The sequence below is a fragment of the Papaver somniferum genome, chromosome 7 (assembly GCF_003573695.1).
Source record: "Papaver somniferum cultivar HN1 chromosome 7, ASM357369v1, whole genome shotgun sequence".
Taxonomy (NCBI): domain Eukaryota; kingdom Viridiplantae; phylum Streptophyta; class Magnoliopsida; order Ranunculales; family Papaveraceae; genus Papaver; species Papaver somniferum.
Window position 1 is genome coordinate 108,612,791 of NC_039364.1, and position 23,007 is coordinate 108,635,797.

Sequence of the window (23,007 nt, forward strand, 5' to 3'; positions counted from 1 at the left end):
AAGGATTTAATTGGACACCAAAACCATGAGAATGATTTTTATATCCAAAAATCTCAATCAAACTAGCCACAAGTAAACCCATGACTAATCTAATCGGAATACGTAATCAAATTAATCACGAAGGTGATCGATTTAATTGATTGGGCTCAACATAAGTAAACTTACAGAACCACGACTAAGTTCATCATAGAACATGATTAGCTTAACCGTTCATGTACTCAACACAAGAAGAAACTTATGGAGTACTAACTAAATAACCAAACGAGATGATTAATTTAGTTCATAATGCTCAACATATAGCATCTTACGGAACAATCAACAAAGCCAATCAAAATAATCGACTTAGTTGTATCATGCTCAACATAAGACACACAATGGAGCCTTCACGGTAATACAAAAAGGATGGATCAATGAAGATCAATACCGTGGATACCACACAAGGATTCATTTTATCTTAAATCATTATATGTATAACAACAATAGACATCATACTTGCAAACAAAAGATTTTAACCTATTTTCCTTCAAGGATTGACAATATAGGCTTAACTTTTGTAAAAGTCAAAAGTCTATTCGTTCTTAAACCAATAAACGAATACCGATCATGAGCGAATTTACTTTTGACAAAATATGGGACAACATAGTTCACGGACATAAACACCAACATCCCATAAAAAGTTGCAATACAACAAATCATAAAGATTAAATACTGCAAACCATCATCCTCCAAATATTTTAGAATTTTTAAACCAAAAAAACCTAAAAAATAAACATAAGAAGATGAACAATAATAGCTATGCGTAGTCACAATCATCGCTATCCAAAGCACTAGTTATTCTTCCAACTAAGCCAAAAAGAAGACATACTAGGCAACAATGAGAACACAAATTACTCATTTTCTTCCTCATCGGAGATATTTTAAGATGCTTGAATTGCGTCCAAATCTTCTTTGAGCTCGAGAAACTTCATTGCAACCAAGGACAATTGTTCTTGAACACATTTTACTCTTGAATCTACCTTACATACACCCTCATTAATTTTTTGAAGAAGGCTTATGGTAGTAGGGTCACTAAAGTCAAGAGAAGCAATCCTTTGTCGTTTGCAAGCATTTTCCCTTATGCGCCTAAAGGTACACTGACGAACCGGTTTGGGGACCCCAAGAGAGTTCCCAAGAGAATCACATCCACGATCACGACAAATTTGACTAATCAAGCAAGGGTAGCCCAACATCTTGACGGGTGAAGTCATCGACATCATTTGAAAAATAATGAAACCACAAATATCGATACTTGAAATACCCGAATTAAGGAAATAAACCAATTCCGCAAACTCGTGACTCCACCAAGAATTTTCAATTGTGGAGGGACAAAGATTGGGCATACCAAGTTTGCCAAAATCCATCAAAGCAATACTAAGATCATTAGTTGAGAACTTTCCTTGACTCCAAACAACCTTCTTGCCACAAAGCCCAACCGAGATATCATCACAAGATGGACGTTCGTTACATGGCCTAGGAAGCCTATACGTTTCCCAACGGGATTTTGGTAATCCTTAAAATTAATTTTCTATCAACAATAAACCTATCTCTACCATTCATGGATTTGAATTCCATCTTGTTGTAATCAACATCATGAATATTGGCATAGAAAGTCCTTGTAAGGGAATCAAATCCTTGACCAAGACCATCAAAGATATTTCCAAGCTCGAATTTCCTAAAGCATACCAAATCCCCTTCATGCCCACTAGCAAAATCCAACCTCTTTTCTAGAATGAAACCTTTTGAAGCAATCTTATCAAACATTCTAGCACAAGAATCATTCACAAACCTAATTCCAAGAGAGTCTTAGTCACAAGGAGGATTTGAGCTTTTACAACTCCTTTTTGTGCCCTTAGAATTCATCATAGATCTAAGAAATTGAAAGGAACAAGAGGAATTTACTTACTTGGAGTGAGATTTGAACACCCTTTCTTTCACTTTCTCCAAGGAGGCTTTAATGGAGGAAATACACAAAACCCTAGAATCACGTACGCGGACGGGTAGAGAGGAAGGCTAGGGTGCGCGAACTTCTTCTTTATAAGACCACACATGGGCTTGGACCCGTTTGTCAACTGCTACCCACATGAGAAAGATGGGATTTTTCTTAGCCATTAGCACATTAAAGGTTATGCAATCCGCAACAACACACATGTGAACGATACGGATGCAATACAAAGCTAAAATTGATATTCACACAATGAATAACAAAAATATACACAAATCAAACCAATTATTGCCCCATCCCAAGATATATACAAATGGGGAAATGCCAGTCGTGTTACCAAGAGGCATTATGCGCAGAGAAATTCTCATGCGACATTTCTGGTTGATAAGTGTAAACAGTCCCTGTAGTATAATCAAAGTAATGATGATAGTCAGGGCAGTTAGAGCTTTCTATCCTTCGTTTGTTCTGGATAGAAGAAGGATTCCTCCGATTTTTGGGTTGCACAGTATTAACAGATTTAACATATACAGAACCCCTTTCGGAACGATTCTCAGACTTAACAGATTTAAGTTTTTCTAAGAATTTAAAAACGCCTTCAAACGCTTTAAACAGATCTTTATCAATTGATCCATTACGATAGTATTCCTCAAAGAGATCAAGAGTTAATCTAGTGAGTTTCCATATCCTTGAGTGTATTGAGCGTTTCCTCGATCATTCCTTCTTTTTATTTTTTCCTTCTGATTGACTCTTAACATCTAAATCTCCCCTTTTAGATGAAGTAAGATTACCATGAGAAACCAGAGGTTTTAGCCATAATAATCTTTGAACAATCTTTAAGGATTTTTGGCGTGCGTTACAGATGCCAAGAGCAAATTTTCCAAAGAAATTTCCCATAGGACAATTTATAAGGAACGAACAAACACAAACTTATTAGGTTTATGGTGTTTGCCTGCTCTGATACCAATTGAAAAAGCCGGGGTCTAACAACACCACCCAATATTTCGATTAGCAATCTGTGTGGACTAACTTTGAAACACTTACTAGAGAGTCAACTAGACAGTCAGACTCAATCTAGATAAAAGTATCTTAAGGAGTTAATATCTCTCTCTTTTTTTTTGATATTACTCAAGCTAATAGAAATCAGCGAGTCCTAATCAAACACAAGGAATACTTGGACGGTACCAAAGACTAATGTCCAAGGATCAATCAATATCAATCAACAACCAAAGGTTGGATTTCCAATTGATGACCGCAAACGCACAACCTGTATTATTTCAATTATATAACAAATATAATGCGGAAATAGAAATAACACAGACACCAGAATTTTGTTAACGATGAAACCGCAAATGCATAAAAATCCCGGGACCTTGTCCATATTGAATACACACTGTATTAAGCCGCTACAGACACTATCCTACTACAAGCTAACTTCGGACTGGACTATAGTTGAACCCCAGTCAGTCTCCCACTAATCCAAGGTACAGTTGTACTCCCTACGCCTCTGATCCCAGCAGGATACCACGCACTTGATTCCCTTAGATGGTCTCACCCACAACTAAGAGCTGCTACGACCCAAAATCGCAGGCTTTAACAATAAACAAATCTGTCTCACACAGACAAGTCTATCAAAGGATAAATCTGTCTCCCACAAATAAACCCTAAAAGAGTTTGTTCCATCTTCTGATAATAATCAAGGTGAACAGGAACCAATTGATAATCCGGTCTTATATTCCTGAAGAACAACCTAAATTAATCAATCACCTCACAACAATCTTAATCGTATGGTAGCGAAACAAGATGTCGTGGAATCACAAACAATGAGACGAAGGTGTTTGTGATTGCTTTTAATATCTTGTCTATCGGAGAACTCTCACGTCTCAAGCCAATCAATATGATTGTATTCGTACGATAAAAAAATGCAAGATCAGATCACACAACTACGATAAAAGGAAGAACGGGAAATCCGCAGGTTGATGTTCATGTTGTCGTCGATGCTAGAAAAAGGAAGAACGGGAAATCAGCGGTTGTGATTGATGATAGCAACAACCGTGTTGACGAGAACTCCACTGATCCCGTGGAAGCTGGGGTTAGGGTTCGTGCTCCCGAGTATCCAACAGCTGGACTCCCATTTGAGGCTCCCATGATCAAAAATTGCCCGAATAACGAAGTGGTTGGTGGATTCGTCATTCCCAGATGTCACACGCCCTTGTACACTAAAATTTGGAAAAGGTACGGGCATATTGCTACTACCGAAGTATGGAAAGGCTTTCTACCAACGCTCCTGACACAGTTGCATGATGCTGCCGATCATTGAGGAGATGAACCAGATGCATATGTGAGATGTCAAGAATCATGAACTGCACAAATGGGACGAGATAATTTCAAATTGTGAGACCCTGCAGTTCAACATAGGATGGCTTCTTCATAGGCTCGAGATGATCAAAATTCACAAGGCAGCGACTGCTGCTGATGCGATCTCCGCGACCACTGCCATATTGGAGGAGGAAAAGATGCTTTCCTTGGAGTCAGCAAGAGTTGAGAAGTCTGTCCAGGACTTGAAGATGAAAACCAAAAATTTCCGGAAGAAGCTTGATAGGGTTTTCTATAGAGATTATCCTTTGTTGGATGGTTTGCTATGAGTGAGCGTTTGAGAGGGATTTCTTTGTGTGGGATTGGACTTGTTTAATAAAGCACATGATCAGAAGAATTTTGTGAGATTCGTGAAAATTTTAAATTTTGACTGAATGAGCATGATGCATACTCTTTGAAGGAAATAAAAATTACATTTGAAAATTAACATGTAAATTTTTTGCTGATCATTTAAGCGTAATACACCTTGAGCCATTTGTCGTTGATGATGTTTTCCTTTACTCCTCCATTAAAAACTAAGATTTTGTAATATCCGCTGGATACTGCCTTGATTATCACATAAGGTCCTTCCCATGCATTACGGAGAGAACTTGGGAGCGGACATGTTTTGTTGGATATGTTTTGCTGTTTTTAAAACCAAATCTCCTACTTGAAATGTTTGAGGTCTTACCAGTTTGTTTTAGGCCTTGGAAACCCTTTGTTTGTAGGTTTATACGTATGTTTCCACCTTGGCTCTTCTTGAATCGAGCATGTCCAATTCAGCAATTCTTGAATCCGAGACTTCTGCTTCATCCCATTGTACTCCACTAGCCGCTGCGATTCTTGCAGAGGGAACCTTGATTTCGGCTGGGAGAATGGCATCAACGCCATAAACGAGTGAGTATGGTGAAGTCCCAATCGAGTTTCTTGGTGCAGTTCGGTAGGCCCAAAAATCCATGGGAAATTCCTCATGCCACGTTCGTGGATGGTCATGAAATGTTCGACTGAGAATCCGGATCAAGGTTTTGTTGGTACTCTCCGCCTGCCCGTTTCCTTGGAGATAGTATGGTGTGGAGAAAATCTGTTTGATTTCGTATTCTTCGAGCAATTCTGCAACATGTTTGTTGGCGAAAAGAGTCCCATTATCCGTGATAATATGTTTAGGAACGCCGGATCTGCATATGATGAACTCTTTTATGAAAGATGCAATTATGACTCCAGTGGTGCTTCGAAGAGGAATAGCCCCGAACCATTTGGTGAAATACTCTGTTGCTGTGATGATATATTCATACTGCTTTGAATAATGCCGGATTGATCTTTCCTATGATATCCAGTCCCCAGCTGTAGAAGGGCCACGGACTGCTCACAGAATGTAATGGAAGACAAGGAGTGTGAATGAGGTTACCATGAACTTGGCATTAATGACATCTCCGAAGGTAAGCAGCTGCATCATCTTCCATGGTTGGCCAGTAATATTTCTCAAGGATTTGGAAAAACAATTTCTTTTTCCCTTGGTGTTCACCTTCATGCATTTGTTTCAAGATTATTGGAATTTCATTCTCGGCCAAGCACCTCAGGAGATTCCCACCGAAGCTTTTTTGTGAAACAAAATCCCTTCCAAGTAGACAAAACATTTGGCTCTCTAAATGAGTTTGATCGCACCTTTCTTCTCCGACGGAAGATCGTTGTCACGAAGATATTTTATGTAAGGTTCTCTCCAGTCCCAGTGTGATGAAGTGTTAGAACATCCAAGTGATGAGGTGGTGTCTGATAATTGGGACAAGACCCTTGCAACTTTCTCGACTGAGTCTCCATGGAGGGCCTATAGTACCCGAGTCTTTGAAGTCTTCTGTAAAGTGTGATTACCAGGGTTTGCCCACATACTTCCTCATGTATGCGCTTGAGTTGCTCGCTTGCTTCTTCATCCCCAAGGCACCGTGATAGGGATCCATCTGGATTGCGATAACACAAGGCTCCATGCAGCAGAAAAAAGTTCTTCAACTCCTTGAGACTGATTTTCCTGTCTGTAAGAGAATTGCTCAATTCGTGAGTGATGGGAGCCCGCCAGTCCTTCGATTGAGCATCTTCGACTTGAGTAAGCCAAGTAGATGATACAGAGCGCCTTTGTACAATGATGGATTTCTCGGACCCTTCAAATTGTAGTTTAGATGCTAGAGTCGCTACACAATCAGCATGTCTATTATTGGTACGGTCGATATGGACAATTGTTGCATCAGAAAAATGAGTTAATAGTCGTTGCGCCTCGGTCCTGAATGGAGCAAGTGTTATTTCTTTGAGAGAGTATACACAATTCATTTGATTGACCAACAACTTCGAGTCTCCTCTGATTTCTAAGTGCTTTGCTCCGGCTTTCTTGGCTAAAGATAACCCTAGGAGAAAAGCTTCATATTCTGCCGAGTTGTTGGTGCAGTGAAAATCCAGCTTGAATGAATGTGAGAAGACTTCACCGGATGGAGATACTAGCACAATGCCCGCTCCACCAGTATAATTGCTCGGAGTGGACGATCCATCAAAATTAATAACCATGTTTCTTCTTGAATGATTGAAATTTCTGGAAACTCACCGGGCACTTCTTCATGCAACATTGTGATGTCTTCTCCAGGGAAAGCAGCAAGTAAGTCTGCAACCGCTTGTCCTTTGATTGCTTTTGGAGGGATGCACGCTATGTCGAATTCTGACATTTGAAGTAGCCATTTTGATGGTCTCCCGATCAAAGCAGGTTTCGACAGTAAAAACTTTATGGGATCAGCCTTGGCCACCAGCACGACCCTGTTTGACAGTAGATAATTTCTGAACCTCTGAATTACATGAACCAATGCTAGACACGCCCTTCCAGCCTTTGGATATCGTAGTTGAGCATCCCTCATTGTGCGACTGAAGTAGTAGATTGGACGTTCGATGCCTTCTTCATCCTCTTGGGCGAGGATTGCTCCAATAGCGACATCGTTGGAGGCTGTGTAAAGTATCAGCGGTCGTCCTTGCACTGGAGATTTCATGACAGCAGGTGATAGCAATATTTGCTGTATTTTCTGAAATGCTTCTTGTTGAACGACCGTTCATATAAAACTTGTTCCCTTCTTCAGTAGAGGAGTGAATGAAGCAATGAGTTGAGCCAGTCCGGGGATGAAACTCCGAATGTAGTTTACCTTGCCCATGAAACTCTGGAGTTCCTTCACAGTTCGTGGAGGAGGCATGGTAGTGATGGCTTTCGTTTTGTTTGGATTGACCTTGATTCCTTCTGTAGTGACTTAAGAATCCGAGAAACTTTCCAGAAAAACGCCGAAAGCACACTTCAGAGGATTCATCTTTAGTTTGTATTCTCTGCACCTCTCGAAGACTTGTCTCAGAATGTCCAGGTGGGATGATCGAGTCTTTGATTTCACCACCACATCATCAACGTATTCTTCTACTTACTTGTGCATCATGTCATGAAATATTACGGTCATGGCTCGTTGATAAGTGGCTCCTGCATTCTTCAAGCCGAAAGGCATTACTGTGTAATGGAAGTTTCCGAAGGGAGTTCGGAATGCAGTCTTGTTAGCAGAGAAAGGAGATTAAATGGATGGGGTTTTGGAGATTACGACATTCAGTTATTTCTAGGGTTAGGGTTTTCTCAAATACAAACTTCCCATTCCACCTTTCTACTTCTACATTTCTCCCCTTTTAATGGGAACAAACTCAACTTGAAAACACTAACCATTTTTGGTGTACCGGCGTACTTTTCGTACACCAAACTTATATTTCAATCTAACCGTGTTTTTGATCAGCCGTTAGATTATCTTTATTTCTTATCGCAGCCGTTCATTTTGTTTCTTTCAAATCGATTTCTTCTCTTCCTTCTCTTCGGTCGTTTCTTTTTCTCCCTCAACTATACGCTCCCTCTACAGCTAAAATTCCAAATCCCTTATTAACAAATCCAATTTCTAGGGTTACGAAATCAACACTCACGGTTACAATATGAAGATGCAATCTTCGTATGTTATGGGTAAGATCTTTTTAGTTTTGATTTAGTAGTTTAACTCTTGATTCTGGGTTTATTGAATTTTCCCCCAAATTGACAATTTGGGTTTGATATAATTACATTGTTATTACTCACACTTGGTTTAAAACTCCATTTTCCATTGTATTAATCTCTTCTTACTTATTGGTTTGATTAGAAATAACAGTTGCATTTTGCTAATCATTTTGTTAACTGTGATTTTAGGTTTTAATTTTTCTTACTCTGAACGAGCTAAACCTTGGTGTTAGAAATCCTCATTGTTCTTTATTAAGTTTTCTTAGAGATTTTCACTTTGGATCTCTCTGTGTTCTGCATTTTGGGTTTTGCTCAAATTATTTGAATATTTTCATCCAAAGCCAAGTCTAATGAACCCCACATCCATGGAGTATAGTATCAGCATTTGAATAGAGAATGGTTTCACTGATTCGTCGTTCATTGAAATTTTTTCATCCTTACATTACATATATATTTGAAGCTACATTTAACAAATGTTCCTTAACCAAAATTCATCAAGGTGCACATGTGTTGAAAGCTATATGTCTGTTTGTATGGGTTAACAAATAGCTGATGTTTGTATGGCACCCACTTCTCTTTTTTCTTCCCTAAAAATTTCTTCACATTCTTGAGATATAAAGTGCAACCTTTCTCAACTTACGTTCTTCTTTCACTTTCTGTAATGTTACTTATTTTGTCATTATTCCTTTCTTACCGAATTTGGATTTGGTTTGTTTTGAACAAAATGATTGATTGAAAATAATATGTACGTGCAAGAATTGGACATGGAAGTGTCGTTGGATGCAACTGATACCAAGATGAGATGTTAGTTTTAAGAAAAACTTCCATTCTTCCCGGTGTATTGTATTGTCATATGTGTGTTAGATCTCATTACAGGTGTATATATGGCTAGATAGGCAAGTTATGCAATGCCCAACAGAAAAGATTGCGGGTCTGGAACTTTGAGGATGCAAAATATCTATGAAAAGATTGTTATTCGCCGACGTGCAACGCACGTACACTCTACTTGTCTTGTTTAATCAAAACATCTTCAATTTCATTCTCTACAATTACTTCTACTACGACAACAACAAAGAAGATGCCAGGAATCGAGCCGACGACTACAGATTGGCCTGCTAACAGAGTGAGAGAGACTTTTATTAGTTTCTTCCAACAAAAAGATCACACGAATTGGCCGTCTAGTCCTGTTGTTCCTGTCAATGATCCTACTCTTCTCTTTGCTAATGCTGGCTCGTCTCTCTATCTCATCGCCTTCCTATTTTGAAATATCAAATCCGTGATAAGTTTGTATGAATCTATATAGCTAATCCCTTTTCGGGATTTGAATTTTATTTTGGCTATTTAGTATGTTATTACTTGATTATAGATATTAAGGTCTCATAACATGGTATGGTTTTTACAGGCATGAACCAGTTCAAGCCAATTTTCCTAGGAACTGCGGATCCTAGAACTGACTTGGGTAAGCTCAAGCGTGCTTGTGATACTCAAAAGTGCATTCGTGCTGGTGGCAAGCATAATGATCTGGATGATGTTGGGAAAGATACCTACCATCATACATTTTTTGAGATGCTTGGTAACTGGTCCTTTGGAGATTACTTCAAAACTCAAGCTATTTCATGGGCATGGGAGCTTCTCACGCAGGTTTGTTAAGTGGAACTGGTTGAGTTTTTCAACTTCAACGTTTCTTTTATCTCATTATACTTGTTAGAAAAGGTATTTTTGATAGAATGATGGAATAGAATTTCATACAGTATATGTCTTTCTTGTTTCTTGTTTCATACAGTATATGTCTTTTTTGTTTCTTGTATTATGTATTGACACATGCTATGCTGGTTGTTTATTTCTCTTGTAATCTTTATGGAACACTGAGAGTTTGGTATTTAGCTAGTGATATTTGATCCCCAGGTGTATAAGCTACCCGCTGACCGTATATATGCCACGTATTTTGGTGGTGACGAGAAATTGGGCCTTGAAACTGATAATGAAGCAAGAGATATATGGCTGAAATTTTTGCCACCTGCTCGCGTTTTGCCCTTTGGGTGCAAGGTATGTTTCTGGTAGATAAAATTTGTCTCGAGTATAGATAAGAGTCTCATGGTTTCACATGATTTCTGCCAAAAAAACAAAAAAAAAAAGGAATGTGAAAGACCAGAATCCTAATGCCAGTGCAAGTTTGGAAATCCAGAGTCGATTGTAACACATTTTTAAAGTTTTGATGTGGTAAATTAGCCGTTCAAACTGGCGAACCAACAGAATCCTAATTGCTTTTGCAATCATTCAAAACGTATAAATTAATGTTGATTACAGCCTTGATGAATGTAATGGTTGTAGATACTAGATATTTCATTTTCAGAATACATTGATATATATATATATATATTTAAATAGAAAATGCTGTGATATAAATAGTTCATATGTTATTCTTGTTGCTGGTATATTTATTATTGAACCAACTTTGTGGTGGTGGCCTGGTGGCTTATTCATAGGATTATTATGAATGTAAAATTGGTTATGCTATCACTCGTTACATCTGAACAACGTTGAATTAATAATTACACTTTCAGTTATGGTGGAACCGTGGAAGAAAAAAATGAGACTCATTTAGAACCATACATCTATTTTCTTTAAGTAATATTCTTGCATAATATTCTTTATACCTATGCTAGACAGTGAAGTTGTCTTTATTACCATGGGTGAAATTCTATCTTGAGCTCAAGTATACTTTTGCCTTTATTATACCATCATTAGGATAACTTCTGGGAGATGGGCGATACTGGTCCTTGCGGACCTTGCTTAGAAATCCATTTTGATAGAATTGGCAACCGAGATGCTGCTTCATTGGTCAACAATGACGATCCAACATGCATTGAGATATGGAATCTTGTATTTATTCAGGTAAAAACTTTGTCGATGGGTAATGGTTCACTAAGTAATTCATTTGTAACCACTTCTTTAGGCTATGTTATGTTCCCTCACTTTGTTTAACTAACCTTACTTCTGTTTCTTTCTCTTTCGCAGTTCAACAGGGAAGCAGATGGCTCTCTGAAACCTCTCCCTTCGAAGCATGTAGACACTGGGATGGGCTTTGAGCGGTTGACTTCGATTCTTCAAAACAAAATGAGCAACTATGACACGGATGTGTTCATGCCCATTTTTTATGCAATCCAACAAGTATGGTGATAATGCAGTAATCCCGTCTTTCGCCTTTATTCTTTATCTTACAAAGTCTCTGAGACTGATGATCATATGTGGTTTATGCATGTCTTATTCTATGTTTATTCTCAATCCATTAAGGGAGTAAGCTAGGCCAAACGTGACTAAATTTGTGAGGGATATGAGATATGGTGTAAGATGGTGCTGTTGTTCTTGGGAGTTTGAAAGTGACATTTGGATCTTGTTAATATTTTTCGCTTAGTCATAGATATGAGGTTTCACCGTGGCCACTTTTTTTGTTTCCTTGCTTAACTATGGATTAACTTCTCTGTCCTTTGTGGCTTAGCCTAATGACCTGTTTGACTATCCGTGGAGTTTCAACCCATTTTTCTTTGAACCCAAGTGTTGACTCGAACCAAATTCCATTTATTTCATACCTCTGCTTAAGTAGAGAAGTATTATTTTCTTCTAATTTTTCCTTACTTTCATGATATCATCTGTATACTCATGTGAGCACTTGATGTTTGCTTAGTTTAGTTGTAAAATCTAACTTCATAAGAGTCAGGATATTGATTGAAAAGTATTTTTTAACGATTATGGATTTAAAAAATTTAGGCCACCGGAGCTCGACCATACTCTGGAAAAGTTGGAGCAGATGATGTGGACAAAATTGACATGGCTTACAGGGTTGTGGCTGACCATATTAGAACTCTTTCTTTTGCGATTGCAGATGGATCTCGTCCAGGTGAAATGTCCAAAGCTGAAAATGAGTGTTTAATTGTTCAGTTCCTTTCCTGTTGTGTTGTTGCTCTCTTAATTTCATTCATATGCCCAATTAATAAGTATATCACCTCCTTTATCGAAGCTGAGGCTCAACTGATGTCTCATATAAGAACTATCAAACTCCCCAGGCAAAGCTTAATTAAGCTAAAAAGAGTTTCTTTCTGTGTGGTTTTTTGGGTTATTTGTTTTTTGGTTGTGCATTAGAGCCGTCTTAATTCAGTATCAGTTTTTATATTTGATTTTTCATATTTGTGAATAATAAATTATTTGGACTCACTTTGATATACCACATGTAGGCAATGAGGGTCGTGAATATGTCCTGCGTCGCATTCTTAGACGAGCAGTGCGCTATGGAAGTGAAGTACTTAAAGGTCAAGAAGGTTTCTTCAGTGGGTATGAATTCTATTCAATAAAACTTCCATGGATTGAACTGCTTTAGGCTGATGCACAATAAAGCTGTTGAGGCTCAAGGATGCACGATAAAAACTTTTGAAACTCATACCTTCTTAACATGGAAAGTATACTAGATAAAATCTTCTCATTTCAGTGCTAGGGATGAAGGATATACATCATTATTTTATGCCAGAATCTGCACACGAGTATTTTAGCTGTCTCAATAAATCATTTAGCTGAAAGCTTAATTGAATCTGATGCGTGCAGTAACTGTGTATTTGTATTCGTTTTGGCCCTCTCTCTAATTGTTTGTGCTTGTGCCTGTGTCCAGACTTGTAAGAGTTGTGGTGGAACTGATGGGGGATGTCTTTCCAGAATTGAGGCATCATGAAGTGAATATTAGAAACACTATCGCAGAAGAGGAAACAAGTTTTGGAAGGACATTACTTAAGGTATCATGAGTTCATCTCTCTCTCTCTCACACACACACACGCACATTACCAATTCTTAAGAATGTTACTTAGGTATCATGTTACCGATGTACTTCGCAAATAACTTCAGAAGCTTAGCTGACCTTTGACCTGCCTCCAGGGTATTGAGAAGTTTAAGAAGGCTGCTCAAGATCTCGAGGGGAAAGTATTAAGTGGACAGGTGAGTGTCACCGATTTAGTTTGTTGCTATTGTTTTTTCTTTTTGAATCATGTAGGATGTTTGGGGATTAGGTAGTACAGTACTTGTTTTTAATCTGTTAGCTTGCCTTAAGAAGCCTTTCAAACTTGTATTTCTGAAATTTATATTTATCATCATGGGCCTCTTCGAGGCGATAAGTTAAAGCATGCTGACTAATGTTCTCGGCTTCCTTTTTGTGGAGAGCTTATTCTGGGAAGTCATCATGCTTAATCGTTTGGCACACCTGTTTTTTTCCCCCATAGCCGAAGAGTTCAAAAGTCAATCTCATGAGATACTGGGAAGTGTGATTTTTCTTATGGATATAGAATCTGACTCTTGATAGTTTGCAGGATGCGTTTCTCTTATGGGATACATATGGGTTTCCTCTGGATCTAACTCAGGTTTGTGATCTAGAAATTGTAGTTAAGCTTTCATATTTTTAACACTTAAAAGATGTAGATTTTTCTAAAGCACCTAAGCTACCTTATGTCTATCAGCTGATGGCAGAAGAAAGAGGCCTGCTAGTTGATGCAAAGGGTTTCGAGGATGCAATGGAGGAAGCAAGAAATAGATCCAGGAGTGCCCAGACTAAGGTGTTATTTCATCTGCCTAGTGCATTTTTTTTCATCTGTCTGTTTTTATAAGATATCTAAATTATGCCCCGAGGACCAAAATTTCCCAACTTATTTTAGATTACCATTTGTTCTTTCTTATTTATATCATTTTCTTACTTGACGATTTTCTTTCTCTTTATAAAGTTTATTGTCTATTTTTACTTTGCGGGATCTTGTGTCTTGGGACATTATGAACTAATTGAAGATGGCAAGTGTGCCAGCTTAATGAACTTTGTTTTCTTAGGTGTAATTTTTTTTTAGTGCTGGAGACATAGCTCCTCTTTCTGGTGGCGAAACAACCAAACTAATGTTTTTTACATTTTTAATACGATTTTGATAAGATTTTGTTGTAAACTTGTAATTACTATTGCTGGAGTGTTATTTAAAAACTAGTGGGAGGTAGTTTATTTAAGAACACAAAAGTCAAACTTAATCGAAATTTTCCTTTCAGTGTTTAAAGTCTGTGCTTTTGATACACTGCATGTGTGCCTAGGCAGCTTATCGAGGTCCTACAATTGCATTTAGCTTCGTAAATCCCATGTAATATTATGGGCTGATCTGGATTATGCTTCTATCGGATAAAGTGTGCTGTATATACCAGTTAAAGAGAAAATTTTCCATTGGAAGTGTAACTTATAACTTCCCTGACTTGTTCATACTCTATTGTACTTACAAATATATCTGGCAGCAAGTTGGTGGTGCTATTGTCATGGATGCTGATGCCACTTCGGAATTGCACAAGAGGGGAGTCTCTCCAACAAATGATAACTACAAGTTTATCTGGAATAAGGTTGGTAGAATGAAGCATCTTTACGTTTGTTTTTTTGGCAAATTGCATGATGTCCTCAGTATTACTAAATTGCTTGTGAAAAAATATAAATGTTCGAGGTAGTGGGTTGTTGTATTATGTATCTATGGATTCTCCATTTCCATCAGGTAAAAAGTTTTTCTCTGTAGCCAGGTACATGTTACATGTAGTCATCATATACGAAATGTTTATTGTTTTCCAATTTCTTCTTTATCATTAATCTTGCTTACATTTGCAGATTCCTGTATTCCATTGGTAACCACTTCTCTATGTTGCATTTAACTATGTTGGTTCTCCTTCATTTTTTTCTTCTCACATTCTTCCTTCTGTTTCTTGGATTATAAGTAGGAAATTGGAATTCGTTGAATTTTCAAATTCTCAATTGTTATCAATCAGCTTGAGTTAATTTTCTGTATTGCTTGTAGAACCACCAGAGTGTTGTAAAAGCTATATACAATGGCGCAGAATATATGACCAGTGCTAGTGTTGGTGATGAAGTCGGTATTATTATGGAAACAACAAGCTTCTATGCTGAACAAGGTGGTCAGGTACTTACAAATTGCTATATGTTTTTTTTTTTTGATGCATTTCATAACTCGTCAATCATCCCAATGTGAAGCTCAGTAACCTTTAGACTCGCATGTTTTGAAAAAGTAGCTATGACCAAAAGTGATCCATAAACGGTCTATGGTGTTATGTGTTGAAACCGCAGTCCTGGCCCTGGTACAATGTGTGGTTGCACACCTAGCATGGTTGGCCATATTTGATACTGACTGTTATTGATTTATTTGCATATAGTATGTACACACTTACAAATACTAAATTCTTGTTTCTTCTAGTCTTGATGTAAAATATCTAGAACATTTACTGAACCAACCAACAATACAGATCCAGGATGGAAAATATCTCTCCATGTTTGTGTCCAAAGGCCTGCACTAGTTGTGCATTCTATAGGGATATTGCCAGCGAAGCTATTTGAAGATATGGTAGTTAAAGACTGCGTATAAACTAAACGACTGCTGCCTCCAGAATCCTAACTGAATCATGTCTTGCTTTTTGTATGTTCACATGATAATAATGTATCTTCTTTGCGTCCTGCAAATACTCCTTCTCTTGCCTAACTTATTCATCTGGTCTCAGATATTTGACACCGGGTCCATTGTGTGCTCCTCTAGGTCATTTCAAGTTTGTAATGTTCAAGTTTTTGGTGGGTTTGTTATTCATATTGGTTCTTTCACTGGAGAGACTGGCAAAATTTCAGTGGGTGATAAAGTGACCTGTAAAGTAAGTTACACAAACTCTTTTGCTTTCTCTTGTGGTCATTTTACTGTAGTTGTTCATCTTTTCTTATTTGTTTATTTGTCTGGTGATGATTCGAACAGGTTAACTATAACAGGCGTGCTCTTATTGCCCCAAACCACACTTGTACCCACATGCTTAATTATGCTCTAAAGGTATTCCACATTCATTTTTGACGATCTTTTAGGATCTAGCGAATAATCTATCTCTCAATTGTTGTGTAAGTAACTCTATTGCACAAATGCAGGAAGTTCTTGGTCCTCATGTTGACCAGAAGGGGTCTATTGTTCTTCCAGAAAAGTTGCGTTTTGATTTCTCCCATGGTATAATATTCTTTGTTAAATTTTTTCATCAGGCTTATGAAAACAAATGAATAAAGTGGAGAAAAAAAAATATCTTGCTATTTGGCCTGAATTTAACCTACATTTACTTTTTGGCAGGCAAGCCCATTCCTCCTAATGATTTGAGGAAAATTGAGTCAACTGTGAACAAACAAATCGATGATGAAATGGATGTATACGCCACGGAGGAAACTCTTGCTGATGCCAAGCGTATCAATGGTTTACGAGCTGTTTTTGGAGAAGTTGCTTTGTTCTCTTGGAAATCAGATTAAATTTAAAAGAATTTGCTCAACCATAGTCTGACTTTTCTAAGTATGAAAACTAGATCATCATTAAATTTTCCTTTAACGTGTCGATTCAGGTGTACCCTGACCCAGTTAGAGTTGTGGCAATTGGTAGGAAGGTAGAGGATCTCCTTGCTGATCCTGATAATAAAGAATGGTTAACAATCTCAACAGAATTTTGTGGAGGTATGTGTTATTGCTCATGCTGCTAAAGGTTTCCTGAAAGTATAATTTATCTTTTCAAAGTAAATGTGGGATTATGAAAATGCATGAGAAATTCAAAAAGCACAAGGAGATTGTGGAGGCTTCAGTTTGGACTTCTGAATACAGTGTATTACAAAAATGAGCACTCCTGTGTGTCAGAAAATATTACTGGCTTTTTCACTTTAGAAATCAGTAAACTATATTCAAATTTGGTGGTCTTCCCGATTAGTTGTTATCATGCTCTAAAATCTATTTAACTAGGAACTCATATCTCAAATACGTGAGACGCAAAAGCCTTCGCTCTTTTATCCGAGGAAGGAATTGCTAAGGGTATCCGCAGAATAACTGCTGTCACAACTGGTGGTGCATTTGAGGCAATAAATTTGGCGAAAGAAATAGATCTACAAATTAGTGACGCATTCAAGTTAGAGGGTAGCACTCTCGAAAAGGTACTAAAAAAATCCTGCCTTTTTAGATTCATGATAACTTCACCCCACTGATTTGCAGTAGATGCCATACTGCATGTTTTAATGTATATTTTTCTGGAACTAACCTCTAAGTTATCGACCTTGTATTTTCTTACCTTCCCTTTTGCAAACAGCATTAATGCTCTGTTTATATTCTTTTCATCATCAGAAAGTAGCTGCTCTCAAAAATCTATTGGATGCCGCAACTATTCCAGCACCTATGAAAGCAGATTTGAAAGACATGGTCTCCAAACTTCAGGTATTGTAGTTAAACATCCCTATTTGTATTCACATGTACAAGTATGTTTCGATTTCTTAATGATACAGTGAATCAAGTTAAAAAAACTCTTTCGTATCAGGATCAAATTAGAAAGGCCCAAAAGAAAATAGCGGAAGAAAATATGCAGAAAGCTGTTAAGGTTGCTACAGAGATGGCAGACACTGCTATTGCAGATGGAAAAGCTTTCTGCATATCTCCTATTGATGTGGGTCTTGACCCAGCTGCAGCCCGTGAAGCAGTTGTGAAAGTTATGGAAAAGAAGGTTGTTATTTCTTTTAACTTGCTCTCGGTTTTCAATTACAAGTACTGTTCTCAAAGGGGCAACTGCTTTGAGAACAGAAGGTTGTTATAATAAACCGCAATCGCACGGTGTCTAACTAGTAGACAGAGGCAAGTACGGGTCGTTCCCACGAGGAGCGGCGGAAATACTGAAATCAATATCTCTAATAATCAGAAATGATGTTTTTGAGATTTTTATAATTGAGAAATGTAAATGAAATAATAAAATTAAACTAAACTAATAAAAGAAATTCAATGGGAGAGTCGGTAACCAGGGTTTAATGTATCCACCACTATTTCTATTCAAATACTGAAATGAAACATAACTCATGAATATTCATTTATCATTCGTTCTATTAACATCACCTATTATATGTATCAGACTCGCGAATATCGCTGGGACACCTTAAGCATGACACATCAAGAGTTTAAACTAAAATATACACCATCAAATTGCGTTAGCGAGAAAAATTTACGAAGCTAAATTTAGGTTCACAAATAATACCTGGCTATTCTAGGCATACCCTATCAAAGGATTTAACCTATGCATGAAATATCGAATAAGTAGACAAATATATTTGTTTCCCATTAATTATGCGCATAGGTTATACAAAACTGGTGAAGCAACAACACATATCATCGTTAAATAAATAAACAAAAATCATGAGCTAATCTATTCAATTCATAATAATCTTTTGCTCAATTTTATTCAATTCAAAATAGCCTATAACTCCGTATAGTTTCAACATAAACCCTATTTACAAAAATCTAGCAACGCATGGTTTTTCTCAAAAGCCATAAACATATAGAAATAAAGCACTCGCAAATCCAATCACAACGGAAATGAAAAATAAAAGAACGGAAACCCCTGTAGCTGCGCCTGTCCTTTTTCCTTCTCCAGTTCTTGTTCTTCGGCTCTGTGGCCGCCGACCTCCTCCCCCGTGTTCTTCTTGTCTTTTCCTTATATTCATTGTTGCGAGAAAACAAACCTAGCAAATACCGATAAGGCCCAGTCCACCTGTCCATCCACTGATCCAACTTCCAAATCCAACTTCCTTCCATACTCCAGCTAATTCCACCCCCCTATTAACAGGGGTACCAACTTGGTTGTGCACACGGCAACAACTTGCCATATCGAACCAATCTCAGACCCACCAAATTAACCAAAACATCAACTCCAAGTCTGTCTTGAATCCATCGTGCCATCTTCACCTCTTTTTCCCTGAACTTCACAGTCCGCAGATACTCAACCAATCACCGTTCTTCTTTGCAGCTGTTCATCTCTCAACTACACCATTCGCTCCTGCCCTAACTTCCGGCTACCACTCAGGCCAAGTATGACCCAACTTCTGTACCAACAACCATCACCAAACCAAGATCGTTTCCTACAGAATCCATCACCGTCGCTGCTTTATCGACATTTTCTCCATTGTTCTGTTGCCATGAACACCATCCAAACTTCCCAATTGTAGGTACCAGTAGACACCACCACTGACGTTGCTCCCTGACTGCAAAGCAAATTGGTTAACTCTAACTTAGTTCTTTTACTCGAGCCAAAACTCCTCTCCAGTCACAGTTCCTCCACCGGTAGCACTCAACTCATTTTCCTACCACGACAAAGCACACGTACCAAAAATTTCAGCAAAAAGATAGGATCTAACACACCGACACCGACACCGACACCGACACCGACACCGACACCGACCGGACGGCGGCGTGCTTCTATGCGAAGCACTGCGCGTACGGGAAAGGCAACCTTGCCCTAGTCTAAGCCTCCCCCCAAGCACAAAAGTCTAATGACCCAAGGACCATGCCCTTATAGCCAACTCTATGGTATTTATGTCTAAAACTCTTTAGATTTTAGTCAATGTGGGACTATTGTTTTATCTATTCAAAAAAAAAAACAATTAATGGGCAATAGGTCTAGGATCAAAACATAGTCCATGGAAAAATTGGTAATTTTAAAGCGTTTTTTCTAACAACATCAACCGGCACTCAACATCGCCTATTCTTCTTTCAGGGAATTCACCAAACAGGGTGTGTGCGATTTCTGCTCGTGAAGAGGTGCCTCTGTGCTTGATTTCTAGACTCCTCTTTGTAATTTTCTTGACCTGCAAAGTCACATCCAACTAGAACCCAAGTTTCATCATACTTCCAGGAGTGCAATCCAAGCCATTTTCATCCATACATGAACCCTCAATTCTGACTACCACTAGGAACCATTGTTGTGGCTGTGTTGAAGAGCTTTGAACGACCACCACCACTGTCATCAATTACTTTCTGCCATGGAGGGAAATAAGACCCTTGAATCTAACAGCACCCCTGACTGCAACCATCTCAGCCAAAAACAGGTTATAAACCAAACTCACTCGAGGTAATAGGTATTCCACCATATCCTGTAATCATTTCCATTTGAGATAACAAAATCCACAATACAGCCACCACCACTGCCTGCGCTGCTCGAACAAATCCAAAACTCTCCACTGAAATGAGAATTTCTTTTCTGTTTCGTAATCGAAGGGAATACGCTTTGGATGTTCCGCCATCAGAATGTGGTGATGAGGAATGGGCACGTCATTTGTTAAGCTGACTCACTTTGTATCTCCCTTGTGCATCTCTTGTGGCAAAGAAGCACATTTCTTTGTTTTTTTGTATTGTTCCCTGGCTGTGACTCATAAGATTGGTGATGGTGTTGAGACATGTGTCGACTCTGCAGCCCATAACTCAGTAATTGAGCTCCGACTCCCCTGGTGATGTGGCAACAACATTTAGTATTTTGTCGCAAACGTCAATTCGCTCATGCTTTAGCTGTTTATGTTCGAATAATCAAAATTGCGAGTACTTTTTGTGAAAGCATTAAAATAGTGTTGTTAGCCAAAAGATCGAGTCATACCTAATATAAATATGCAGGGACGGGCCTTGTAGAGGGCTAATTCGGGCTATAGCCCGTCCCTGAATCTGACCCAACAAAAAATTTGTCCTGATATTTGTTGAAAGTTCTGTTTTAGCCCATTAGTGTAAGGTAATTTAGATTATTTCAGCCCATTGATGAGATAATATGTAGCCCATTTGATGCAAAATTTTAATTTATCAGTAAAAAGAATCGCTTTCTCTCAAAAATTTGCCATGGCCTCCGGCCGCTTTGCAAACAGGGACGGAGGCAATGCAGTGCAAGGGTGTGCAATTGCACACCCTTAAATTTCCAATTTTCATACTAAGTGTTAGTTTTGCAAGTCCAAATCAAGGGACAAATGGGTTTTGCACCCCTAAAATCCCAAAAGTCCAACTCTCCAAGACCAATCACAGTTATTATCCTTGCGAGTGTAACTAATTCTTGCCTCTTTCTTCTCAAATTCATTTATTTGATCAAAATGAAGCATGCATCCGCATCTCAGACTCTTCTTGCTGGTTGAGGTTGAAGGGCAACGGAATTTTATTTTTGATGCGTAAAAGAATTTTTATTATAGTAATCTTTTTATTTTGTCGCGTATTTATTTTTCTTGCACCCCTCCATAGAAATCATGGCTTCGCCCCTGTTTGCAAATTAGTGATGATTCAGCCCTCCCTCAAGAGAAATCCTAGGTCCGTCCCTGTAAATATGGTTATAAAATGTAGCACATAGGTATTTATCAACACCCCCACACTTATATTTTATTAGTCCTCGAGCAAAATAAAGAATAGACCCGCTCAACAGCTGGTCATAATAAGAGAGAGTTAGACCCGCTCAACAGCTGGTCATGACAAATGAAACTTTGAAATACCGTACCAAGACTCGCTACACAGCTGGTCATAACCCTATAAATTATAATGATAATAACTTTTTTTTTAAGACCCGCTACACAGCTGATCATTTTTTTTTCTTTTTTCTATTTCTTTTTTCTTTTTTCTATTTTTTGTAGACCCGCTACACAGCTGGTCAGAATATGCAATTTTTTTAAGACCCGCTAAATAGCTGGTCATAATATGCAAAAAAAAAATTGTTTTTGTTTTTTTAAAGCCTAACCAAAATGCCACTCCCCCACACTTAAACATTACATTGTCCTCAATGTAATTGAGTCATCCAATGTAGAAATTAAGATGGGAAATTCAAGCAAACAAATAAAAGATTGAGGAAAGAAAACAAATCTGATGGGTTGACTCCCATGAAGCGAAATTGTATGGGTTGACTCCCATAAAGCATAATCTTTGCATCCATATTTGCGCACATAAAGAACCTCAAACAAGGTGAGGTTGCACCAAAGTAAACTGCAAAGCATATATGTATAGTCTGAAAAGTTGGGGATCACTCCAACAAATCAAGTCTGCCGCGAATCTGAACCTGCAAGCACTATAAACCTCCAAAAAAAAGTGTAAATTCATTCCCAACGGAAAATAGTCCTTAGTCGATATAAATAAATCACTCACATGGACAACAAACATAGAATGTATATTATTTTTTATTTGGGAAGCACACTCTAAATCAGGTTCTAAATCAGCTGAAATACATTCGGTCGACACATTATTATCACTAGAAACCAGAGGATGTAATGAATCGACATTTCAAAAGGCAAAGAATCATCAAACTCAGCACAATGACCTAAATATGCATATTGTGGTTCAAGTTTATCAAAATCAGTAACTCTTAAATCTGGTTCCAAGTCTGCGGAAATAACTTCCGTTGTTGAGTTACCTTGATTAACTATTGGAGGTCGCAATGCATTGATAATATCAATGATCATAGGGTCATCGAAATCAGAAAAGTGGGCTAAACTAACAGATAAAGGCTCAAAATCATCGACACAAGTTATCTGACCAATATCAATATGTTCTACATTAAAAACATTAAGAAAATCACTAGATGGGTCAGAAAACACAAGAGCACAAAGTATCATGAATAATCGCCTTATCACTATCTGCAACTAAGTGACTTATAGGAAACTCATTATTTGAATGATTAGAAAATATCTCATTATGCACGTCTACTGTCTCTAAGTCATCAGACTCAACAATAGTATCTTCTGTAAAAATATGTTCTTCTAAATCATCATTATCTGAATAAATGGCATCTCTAACACAACTCTCGTC

The 23,007-nt window shown here is 38.0% G+C and overlaps 1 protein-coding gene across 2 annotated transcripts; it reads left to right on the top strand.

Moving 5' to 3' along the window:
• Positions 1-8,217: 8,217 nt before the first annotated feature.
• Positions 8,218-17,905, top strand: LOC113298082 (alanine--tRNA ligase-like). 2 transcript variants are annotated; one of them, XM_026546742.1, is made up of 21 exons: positions 8,218-9,598; positions 9,772-10,010; positions 10,275-10,415; positions 11,118-11,264; positions 11,388-11,540; positions 12,138-12,267; positions 12,602-12,698; positions 13,030-13,150; positions 13,290-13,349; positions 13,718-13,768; positions 13,865-13,960; positions 14,670-14,771; positions 15,215-15,337; positions 15,930-16,073; positions 16,172-16,243; positions 16,336-16,411; positions 16,529-16,671; positions 16,791-16,899; positions 17,179-17,366; positions 17,554-17,643; positions 17,744-17,905. In XM_026546742.1, the coding sequence occupies exons 1-19, from the start codon at positions 9,448-9,450 to the stop codon at positions 17,199-17,201; spliced, it is 2,178 nt and encodes a 725-aa protein (XP_026402527.1). In that variant the 5' UTR covers positions 8,218-9,447; the 3' UTR covers positions 17,202-17,366; positions 17,554-17,643; positions 17,744-17,905. The 2 variants fall into 2 exon arrangements, with proteins under 2 accessions (XP_026402527.1, XP_026402529.1); XM_026546744.1 differs by having other exon boundaries at positions 16,529-16,648.
• Positions 17,906-23,007: the final 5,102 nt, after the last annotated feature.